Source organism: Labeo rohita, chromosome 20, assembly GCF_022985175.1.
Source record: "Labeo rohita strain BAU-BD-2019 chromosome 20, IGBB_LRoh.1.0, whole genome shotgun sequence".
Lineage (NCBI taxonomy): Eukaryota > Metazoa > Chordata > Actinopteri > Cypriniformes > Cyprinidae > Labeo > Labeo rohita.
In genome coordinates this window covers 6,730,817-6,742,364 of record NC_066888.1, presented here as the reverse complement: position 1 = coordinate 6,742,364, position 11,548 = coordinate 6,730,817, and the positions used below count along the sequence as shown (strand labels likewise).

At 42.2% G+C, this 11,548-nt stretch overlaps 1 protein-coding gene across 1 annotated transcript; it reads left to right on the top strand.

The window, feature by feature from the left end:
- Window positions 1–4,432: 4,432 nt before the first annotated feature.
- On the top strand, window positions 4,433–5,947 carry LOC127183120 (basic salivary proline-rich protein 4-like). Its single transcript, XM_051138944.1, has 4 exons — window positions 4,433–4,791; window positions 5,004–5,190; window positions 5,549–5,692; window positions 5,735–5,947. The coding sequence occupies exons 1-4, from the start codon at window positions 4,433–4,435 to the stop codon at window positions 5,945–5,947; spliced, it is 903 nt and encodes a 300-aa protein (XP_050994901.1).
- Window positions 5,948–11,548: the final 5,601 nt, after the last annotated feature.

Here is an 11,548-nt window from a genome sequence, read left to right as displayed (position 1 = left end):
TGCCCTCAACCAAAACTATTTGCTCTGGAACAAATTATATTAAACACAATGGATTAAATATAGCTGCAAGTAGCGATTACCGGGGTTCAACCACTGTAAGGCATTTAAGCATACATTAAAAAAAGACGTTACATATTATTTAGCAAGTCTATAACCACCTAAATCAATTATAAAAAAAACAAAACAAAAAAAAAAAAAGGTAATATGCCAAAGAAATATGATGTCTTTTAATGTTTATGACTGTTATACCGGCAGCTGTGGTCTGATCTCCCTAAAACTTTGCATGCTTGTTTAGAATCCGCTGTCGCATGTGCTCACCAGGTTTCGTTAAAGGTTTTTGTTAGTTTTTGTTTAGGCTTTATAGGCTTGGGTATATTTGGACAGACCCCTTTTCTAAGCGATCCCGTTATATCTTCCCAAAAGGTACATTTCAACATTTTATTTAGAATTACTGGCCTAGAGAGCCCAGAGAATTGCACTGCAGTTGTATTTATTTATTTATTTATTTATTTATTTATTTTTTCAGATTGAGCTTAAAAACCTAGGACTACTTCGCAAATGTAGGTTTTTCTCATGTTCATTCAAGCATTCAACAGTGGTTCTAGAGGAGATATATCATGTGATATGAATGCTGCACGTATGTGTGAAAAACTGCGCAAGTGGCGGATTTATTTTTACTTTTTTCAAATTTCTCACAGACCTTAAGGGCCGTGAGTCAAACAGGCCCACCGAGTTTCGTTCCAATCAGCCTCCGTTAACCTTGCCTAATAGGTACTCAATTTTAGGCCAATGGCGGCCATGTTTTTTGAGGTATGCAAATGTCCTTATAGATGCTTGTAGTACTTTGGAACAAGACAGTGCGTACCAATTAATGTCGACAAGACAAGCGGTTGCGTAGTTACAGCTGTTTTTATGTATTTTTCCCTCTTATAACAGCGAAAAACCTAGGACTAGTTTGCAAAGGTAAGTTTTTAAAAAAATGCTAAATACCTGAAAATTTTGAGAAATCCAAGGCGTATGTTTTGTCCGGCGTGAGTTAAAAATTCAAACTATATCGTTGTTATTATTGTTGTGATATACAGTATTTCGTACTTTTGATCACTGTAGCACCCCCGTCAGGCCGATGCAATTTACACAAAAGAAATCTTCACATCTTATCTCTCACATTTAACCACTATAGAGACATCAGAGCCAGAAGAGCTGGCTGAGGTAACGCTGCTCTCAGTGGGTTCATGAGTGCTGAATGCCTGCTGACGCCTGGAGCTCACATCTCCGAAAACTTTGAAGCAAATTTTTAAATAGACATCATCTTTATAAACAAACCGTAACTTTGAAGTCTCAACAAGTACATTTTTTCACCTAAAAAAACTCTTTAAAACTACATTTTGTGACACAAAACGGTATTATTTATAAAATTATAGTGGACTGGGCCATCCACCATGACTCTTGCTGTGACCAAAACTGCAAGCGGAGTGATGCAAACAGTAAAAACGATTGGAGTTCTGATATCACTAGAATATCACCCTCCTGTCCGCCAATCAACTGTTATACACAAGAGTGTATTAAGCATGTACTATAACATGCAGTATGTGTTCTTTTCTGCATCACTGTGAATGTAATTGAACTAAAATCCATTCACAAGGCCTTTTAGTTGCCTGACTGCTGCTCTGTCCTTTGCTGTATTTCAGGTGCTCACCCTCCCTTTCCGTTATCAATCTGCATCTGAGAATGAAGGAAAGAAAGCCTGATGATCTGTGACATGTTTCTCTCCCACAGGACCAAACAACATTCCCTGACCTTCCCTCAGCTGCGCCTCACCTTGACCAGAACATTCCGCGGTGCAGATCTTTAATCTCAGCGATTCAACAGTGCAGGGGTTGCTTTATCGAATGCAGAGCAGTTTACCTCACCCAGCTCAAGAGTTTAGATTCTGCTCCTTAGGGCCAAGGTAATGAGTTTGGCGGCGAGCGGTAAGAATCTTTATTGTCGCCGCTGTCATTTGCACCATGGAGGTATGTGACGTGCGAGCAGAATTGTTAAGAGCCATTGTGTGAATATTTGATGCGTGTTGGTCTGAGTGTCACTGCGAAAGTGCTGTCAGGACGCTGGTCACTCTGAACTGAATAGCTTGCTGTGATACTGATTACTCCATTAGCCTCACCACCGCTGTCCTGTATAGACATAGTCCACCTCATTTTCACATTTTAAACATGTATGGCTTTTTTTTCTTCTGAGGTGCAAAAAATGAATAATGAGGACTGGAGCTTTCAAACTTCTATACAACTTCTGACAAGTCTCTTGAAGCCTTGTCTGAGAAATGGACCAAAATATTACTTATTATTAGATTAAAAATTTACAAACCTAGCATTTTTTTAATGTGTTCGTGAAAGAAATAAAAAGAATAATTCATGAACAAATCAGACCGACCAGGTTTTTAAGTTCAGCTCAATAAGTTCACAGCTGTTCTCATTATTATTGTGAAACCAATTTTAAAGGGTTAGTTCACCCAAAAATGAAAATTAGCCCATTAATTACCTTCCGGGCAGCCTAGGTGTATATGACTTCTTTCTTTCAGATGAAACCAGTCAGAGTTATAATAAAAATTATCCTGGCATCTCCAAGCTTTAGAATGGCATGGGCAGATGTTTCTCTTCATCAGTCTAAAACAAGTCCAACAAAGTGCATTCATCCATAATAAAAAGGCTCCAGGGGGTGAATAAAGGCCTCCTGTAGCAATTCAATGCATCTTTGTCAGAAAAATATCCATATTTAAAATATAATAATCACTGTGTTTCTAGCTTGTGCCAACTGGTTGTACACAGAAGCCTTTCCGGGCAGATGATGTATGACATCGGCGGTGGTAAACACAGTACCGATTATAAATTAGAAGTAAGGATTTGTAAATAAAAATGTCAGAGGATTTCGATATATGCCAAGAGGAGACTGTTTTTCCTTTTTTTGTGTAAAGAAGGAAAGTTTGCTTCCTTTGCTCCTGTAAACAAACGTTGGTTTGTGTGAGACTCTCCGGCGCATGCGCAATGGAAACCTCCTGCGTCATCCGCCTGGAAGGGCTTCCATGTACAACCAGTTGGCACAAGCTGGATTAAAGTGATTATAACATTTTAAATATGTCATTTGTTCTAACTAAAAAGCATAGATTCGCTACAGGAGGCCTTTATTCACCCCCTCAGAGCCACTTGTTTTATTACAGATGGATGCACTTTATTGGACTTGTTCTGGACTGATGAAGAGAACCACCTGCTCATGCCATTATAAAGCATGGAAGTGCCTACTGGTTGGGGGTACTTGTGGAGTACACTAAAGCCCACACAACACAACTGATTAAATCAGCGACGCGCTCAACAGCAGGGATGTACTCCCGGGGTAAACACTACTACCCACTTTCATCGCAACACTACCAAAACCCCGGACATGTCTCAAAGGAAACGCCGCTACACCTACCAGGGAAACCCACATTCAAAAAAACAACACTGCACATTTACTTACCAATTTGGTGACTAAATAGACTCGGGTACAAATTACTTGTGTGTCCCAAACAAATTAAATGATCATATTTAAAGAAAAAACAAGGATGAGCCCCCACTTTGTTGCAACCCCTGGCTCAAAGGGAAAAATACTTTACTAATCAAAAATTAATTCCAAAAATAGGAGAATAGTAAAATAATCAGTGCGTAATGCGGGGCGTCTGAATGAACGGCCTGTCAGTAACACAGATAACACATGACAGTGTGTATGTGTAGCTATGTTATCATCATTCACGGCCATTTTTTTTTTTTTTTTTTTTTTTTTTTTTTTATGTATTTAATTAATTTAATTTTATGTACCTTTTTATTTAACCATACTATTACAGACAAGACCGGGGGATAGAGAAAACGGAAAAAAAAAAAATAAAATAAAATAAAATAAAAATTGGGGAGAAAGTCAACAGAAGAGGGGGAAAGAGAGAGAGAGAGAGAGAGAGAGAGAGAAGAAGAAAAAATAAAAGAAAAAAAAAAAAAAAAAAAAAAAAAAAAAAAAAAAAGGAGAAGGAGGATAGAGAAAGAGAGAAAGATCAAAAAAAAGATAATCTGCTTCCATACCTGCTGACAAAAGGAGAAAACAACAGAAGACACAACAGCAGAGTAACTGCAGCAACAACCAACATCTATATAAATCACAGTAAATACTACATGTTAAATGTTATTGTGCAGCACACATAACTAATATTACAAAACATGTTTTGAAGCAACAGCAGATCAAGACAGTGTGTGTCTGTGAGCACCTGTTTTTACACCAATGTGAATGCTTGTGTGTACACCTGTGTGCACACCTGTGTGTGTGAGCGCGTTTGTGTTCATAAGGTTCTTCCATGTAAATGTTTAATAGTGTGTGTGGGGAACCACAGCCCCGCCCCGCAAGGTATGAAGCAGACATGGAGGAGACCCGGGCCCAAACATCCGGATGCCCCCCCGAGCACGAGAGTCCCAGGAGAACCACCGCAGGGACAACCGCGGCCCCCACCCAGAAAAGGGCAGAGGAGGGCCCGGAGGGGGATCATCCGGCAGCCACAATGCAGACGTCCCAGGGGGGCGTGGCGGCAAGCCCGCAGGTTCCGCCGGCAGCCGGCCACACCAGAGCACCACCCCCTAGCCGGGGCCCAGCAAAGCCAGGGGGGCCAGGCCCCGCCAAGCAACCGCCGAGATCGGGCCAGCGCTCACCCGAGCATCCCGCCCGGAGCGAGAAACCACCAACGCACCGGCGGCCGGGGGCATCCTCCACCGGCAGGGCGTGGTGGGGGGCCTGAGATGATGAGTGAGGCGGAGTCTAAGGCCTGACCTGACACATGGACATAGACAAACAGGCACACATATATACAAGCACACGTTCCCACCCTCATGCACGCAAACAAATATTCGCGCACTCGCCCCACATGTAGACATACAAAAATGGACACAGTACCCACAATCACACTCCCCATTTGTACTCTATACTCCTGGATCCAGGCACCACTACCCCCAGAGGGGCAATCAGCGCCAGACCCCGGAGCTGAACCCTCTTCACTCTGGCGTGGAGACAGGAAGACCACCCCGGTACCCCGCAGCAGCAGAGAAGACCACCAGCCCAGACCCCGACCGGATGGCCAGCTCGTCCTCACAGCCCCCAGCCCCGGACAAAGAACAGAGAACAGGGGTGTGAAAAAAAAAAAAAAAAAAAAAAAAAAAAAAAAAAAAGAAGACCCCATGCCTCACCTCACCCGCTCAAATGTAGTGTTGGTGTGTGTTGTTCTAAAGTGCTTTAAAACAGGGGAGGGGCAAGACACTAACCACCCTCCGCCAGCTCGTGTCAAATCGGCACCTCCCCAAGAGCCCTCAATGTCTATGTGTAACTTAAAATTGAGAAGTGGGCACCAGCACCAGAGAGAAGGCTGAATGAACAGACCGCCCCCTGGATGCCATTCAGTGTGTCCACCCCCAAGGCCCTATATGTATGTGTCATGTGACAGTAAGTAATGAGAGTGTCTAAGTTGTGATGTATGATTGAGGTGCAGGTGGCCACAAGGAGACAGAGGAGTACCACCTCCCCTGCATCCCAGCAACACACCCGCACCCCAAAACCCTACCTGTATGTTGGTGTGATGGAGCGGGAGAAGGGAAGCATTAGGGATGGGGAGGAAATCATTGGAGGGGGCAAAGTACCCCCCCCCTGGAGCCAGCTCCCCCGCTGACCCCCATAGGCACCCCCGTTGCCCCAAATCTGCCCAGGGCAGGGGGCCCAGGCCCATCCAGACCGGGGCCCAGGCCCATCCAGACCGGGGCCCAGGCCCATCCAGACCGGGGCCCACGGCAGCCCGGGCGGCCCACCGGACCCCACAGCAGAGGAAAAACTACCCCCACCCCATCATTCAGTCAACTCCCAGACTACAGAAGACAATAGACACCCAGGTTAAGTCCGTCCTCCGCCTATATTGCCCCCCTGCAGAGTGGATACTGACAGATGGTAACAACGTCCCTACCAGCTAAAGAGGCCACCGGATCCACCGACGCGTCAAAGGCCCCCGCACCAGGGCCGAGCCCAAGCGCATGCACCAACCCACGCTCCCGGCGGCACACCAACCAGGACCCAAGCCCCCAGGCCCAGCCGGAATCCCAGCCCGGTGGCAGAGCGGCCCCAGAACCCCAAGCCCCCCCCGGACCTACCCCGGAGCAGTACGGCCGCCAGGCCGGCAACCTACGTCCGCCGGCACAGGCCTCCCCAGCAGCGCCGCATGCAGCCGCCAGAAAAACAACACCCAAGAGCCACCAACACCCCATCCAGGCCAGGACCGCAGCCCCAGCGCCGAACCCCCCAAGAAACCCACCCCTAGGGAACTCCCAGATGCCCCCAGCCCATATGGCCCCCCCACGGCGACAACAAAAACCAAAGCCGGACAGAACCGTGACCCCCACTCACACTAGGTGATGGAGCTGATCAAAGGAGCCCAGAGAGATTGATCTAATGTGGCAGCAGAAGCTGTTTCAAGACTAATATAGTCCAACAAACGATCTCTATATTGGTTGATATTAAGATTATTTTTATTTTTCCAGTTCATGAGGACAGTCTTCTTAGCAATGCATAAGGCAGTGTAAGCCATGTGGATTGAATTATCTTCTGTAGTGACACCATCTAGGTAGCCCAACAAGCAGACTGATGGAGAGGCTGGAATGGAACATTTAAGACACTTTGATAAGTCTTCACAAATCCTGTACCAGAACCTCTGAACAGGTGGACAGAACCATAGAGCGTGGATATAATTGTCAGGTGTATTGCCTTGACAGTGTGAGCAGTTGTTAGAAGCTGTAAAACCCATCCTGAACATCCGATGACCTGTGTAGTGCACTCTATGCACTCTATATCAGTCTCTTTTAAAAGAAACGTCTCAGCCAACGTCAGGTGCAGCCAATGAATCGCCCATCAGATTAAGTCGTAAGCGGAGCAACCAGTCACCATGCTCCCAAAACAAATGTGCAGGGATCGTCACAACTCCAACTGCATCCGTCTGAAAGATATCATGTACACCTAGGATGTCTGGCGGGTGAATAAATAATGGGCTTATTTTTTAAGTCTTGATTTCGTTTTGGGGGTGTACTAGAACATGCTCTTATGCTTCTCATGCGCCTTTCTCCCACCCTGGCACAAATAGCTCCATTAGTTCCATGTGAGGCACTTTTTTATTATTATGAATGGATGCAATTTTTTAGACTTTACTAGACTCCGATTGCATTCGTCTGAAAGAAGGAAGTCATATACACCTAGGATGCATGGAGGGTGAGTAAATAATACGCTACAGTAGTGTTGAGTCCCATCCTCAGTCTGCGAGATTGCAGATACATGATATTATTGTGCTAATTAATTTAATTATTTTACATACTTAGTTTCATTGCCTGAAACCAGCTCCAGCATAAGACTAAAAGCAGCCTAAAATTATCAAAAAACATCATCACTGATCAGCCTAGCCTGTTCTAGTGCAAGTTTATGCATTTTAAAAAACATAACACGTGTTGTAAGTGAAGCTATCTACACTGTATGATAAATAAATCTGTTACCACACACTGCACACGTCTGCACATTACGGCTCTGACGTGACAACCGGAGCAGATTGCGGCTTCGGCATTTATTTCGCCCCCCCTGTACTACACACGTCTGTGGCGTATTACTACTCTGAAGCGGCCACTCTGGTCAATGCTTGTGTTTATACCCACTGCGCTGCGAATCGTTGAAGCGTCTCTCTGCGCTGCATCGCTAAAGTTAGGCTAATCCCCCACCTGGTCCCTACACATCCCCCTACAATTTGAATTTCCCTAGGCGAGATTTAATTTAATGATATTCTAATAGACCGCATTGTGACATCACTGCATGCGGAAAACAAACGTTGTAGTCCAAAGGAGCCGTTCGTTGTAGCTCTTGGAAGGAGTTTTTTTTTTTTTTAAAACAAATTATCTCCCCTTGGAGTGGACTTTGAGATTTGTAACTTTTTAGATTTTTTAATACTCAAAGACACACACAACACACTGACTAAAATTCAAAAAGTGAAAAAGCATAATAGCACCCCTTTAAGTAAAAATAAGTACACTTCAGCATATTTCTGAAAAGTACTTATTACTGAAATGAGGTTTTAAATTAATATACATCAGTGTGAGCTGAATATAATGTTCTTGGTCTAAACCAGGGGTCACCAGACCCGGTCCTGAAGTGTCCCTGCAGAGTTTAGCTCCAACCCTAATCAAACACACCTGAACCAGCTAATCAAGGTCTTACTAGGTACTTTAATACTTGAAACTTCCAGGCAGGTGTGTTGAGGATAGTTGGAGGTAAACTCTGCAGGACACCGGCCCTCCAGGAACAAGTTTGGTGACCCCTGGTCTAAACCATATAGCTTAAAAGTACAGCAAATGCAATTAGTTGAGCTTTACAGTACATTTTCGGCCCACTTACACAGGACTTAACATAATGTTACATCTTTATATGCAATTTCATAATTACTACTGTTTTTGTAATATGGTTAAAGTGAACTGCCAAATGTATTGACGCATGCTTTAGTATGTTAGTTAACACATCAAAATGCAGTAAGTGTACTTGTATAACATTCGTATTCTGTGTTTTGGACATTTCGTCTTTTTTCAGTTCCTAAGTGTCCTGTTTACTGATTATGCATTTGTTTGTCCCATGGCTTCTTTAGTGTATGCTTATTTGGTATGGTTTTAATAGCAGCCCATTGTGTTCACCCATGTTTAGTTTCTAGATGTGTATATATATATATATATATACATATATATATATACCTCATTTGTATTTGTGCTTTGTCAGATGATTTTACCATTTTATACATTATGAAGACATCATAACCAAAATGTGTTGAATGGCAAGATTATGCATATTGTCTGAAAAGACAATGTGAGTTACAAGCTGTTAATATTTTTATGAGTTATAATATACAACATTTAAAAATGTATAGGCTTGACTTTATCTATTGGAAATATATAAGATTGTGAAAAGTGAGTGTTATACACCAGAATGGGGCAGATCTAATGTGAGAAAAAGTAATTTAATGCATTACCTTCCATAAAAGAAAGAGAAAAAGAATGAAAACAATAAATAAATAAATCCCTCCAAGCGATTGGCTGTCACCCAGCACTTTCCACCTCTTTTTTTGCATAAAGTTTAGTGTTTCTCATCTTTTTGTTGATCTCATCACCCCACTCCACTGTCAATTCCATAATCCCATGCACAAAGACGTCACTCACCTTCCGCAGAGAATAAATCGAAAAATATTCATTCATCTTCACTCACTCCACACCAACGTTCCGGTTCAAGTGACCATCACCAACTTTGTCACAGACCAACTGGTCTGCTTCTATTTTCACTTTGATTTCAAAGGACTTGCTCAGAAAACGAGGGTTTTTGGAGAACAAAAGCTAAAATGATGTAAAATCACGGGAAGAAAGGCAGTCTTCACAGTTGGAGAAACCCTCAGGCAGCCTGTTCTCATGGATCCCCATAAGCCCAGTGTGGAGGTGATACTTTCGTCCAGGGTCACAGCTGTCCCTCTTTGCTGTTTGATGATGGAGACTGATTGGTCTGGCTGAGTTTCACAGGCTTCTGCGTCCGTTTTAACCCCACGATGGGCCGCCCGGGAGCTGCTGTGCAGATGGCTTATTAGAGAAAACTTTCTGTGACATTCTATATTTCGGTGCGAAAAGGAGATGACCGACGTGTGATCCTCATTACAAAGTCTATTTTTTTCTTGGCCTTTTTTCTATCCTCTTTCTGTTTCTTGAAGGACACTCAAGTAGCTCCTGCCTTTAAATGAGGAATGTAGTCCTGATATGTGTTTTGTTTTACAAAAAAAATGTATAATATATTGCTCCAGAGCATAAGTACTGCTTGAAAGTTTGTGAACCCTTCAGAATTGTCTATATTTCTGCATAAATATGACCCAAAAGAACATCAAATTTTCACACAAGCCCTGAAAGTTGCAAAAAGAATCCAGTCAAACAAATGAGACAATAATATATACTTTGCCATTTATTGTTCAGGAAAATCTAATCTAATATTACATATATGAGAGTAGCAAAAGTATGTGAATCTTTAGGATTAGCAGTTAATTTGAAGGTGAAATTAGAGTCCAACTGTTCAGAGGTGTTTTCAATCAATGGGATGACTGTCAGGTGTCATATGGACAAGCCGGAGCACTACTGGAGGAATGTTTTGTGGATGGATGAGAGTAAAATAGAACGTTTTTGGTTTAAATGAGAAGCAATATGTTTGGAGAAAGAAAAACACTGCATTCCAGCATAGGAACCTCATCCTATCTGTGAAATATGGTGGTGGTAGCATCATAGTTTGGGCCTGTTTTACTGCAATCTGAGCCATGACGGCTCGCCATCACTGATGGAACAATGAATTCTGAATTATACCAGCAAATTCTAAAGGGAAATGTCAGGATATCTATCTGAGAACTGAATCTCGAGAGAAAATGGGTCATGCAAGAAGACAACGACCCCAAGCACACAAGTCTTTCTACCAAATAATGGTTAAATAAGAACAAAGTTAATGTTTCGGAACATCTGAGTCAAAGTCTGGACCTTAATCAGTTGAAATGTTGTGAAAGTCCCGAAGCAAGCAACAACATCACAGAGTTGGAGTGGTTCTGTACTGAAGAATGGGCTAAAATTCCTACAAGCAGTTGTGCAGGACTGATCTACGGTTACAGAGAATGTTACCTGCAGTTACTGCTGCAAAAAGGGGTCACACCAGATACTGAAAGCAAAGATTCACATACTACTTTTGCAAATGACATACATGTAACACTGGATAATTGTTCTCAATAAACAAATGACAAGGCATACTTTTTTTTTTTTTTTTTTTTTTTTTTTTTTTTCGTTTGATTGGATTCTCTTTGTCAACTTTCAGCACTTGTCTAAAAATATGATTATGTTTTGGGTCATATTTATGCAGAAATATAGAGACTTCTGTAGGGTTCACACAATTTTATGAAGCACCGCATGTCCTAATGTGTTTTTAATTTTTACATTTAAAGTTGTATACATTAACAAATTATGAACGAACACAAATTAGCAAAAGTATATCTGTAAGCTAGCATGAAATAGTTCATGCCAATATATCAACTTTATTATTATTATTATTATTATTATTATTAACTAACAAACACACAGAATACTCAACATTTGGTATAAGACTATTCAATTCAATTCAATTCAAGTTTATTTGTATAGCGCTTTTTACAATGCAAATTGCTGCAAAGCAGCTTTACAGAAAATTAAAGTTTCTACAATATATTTAGTGGTGGTCACTGTCAAGTTGACGTACATATGGCAAAGATGAATGGTAAAAATCAGTTAATGACATAATCAAACAGACAATGAATTATACATTGCAAACAACTTATAGCAAAATCTGGTAGTGCTGTATGTTGTTTCCGGGTTGGCATCATTTGAGGACATTTGAGGGGTTGGCATCATCTCTTCTTAGGTGTTCTGGATCCAGACTG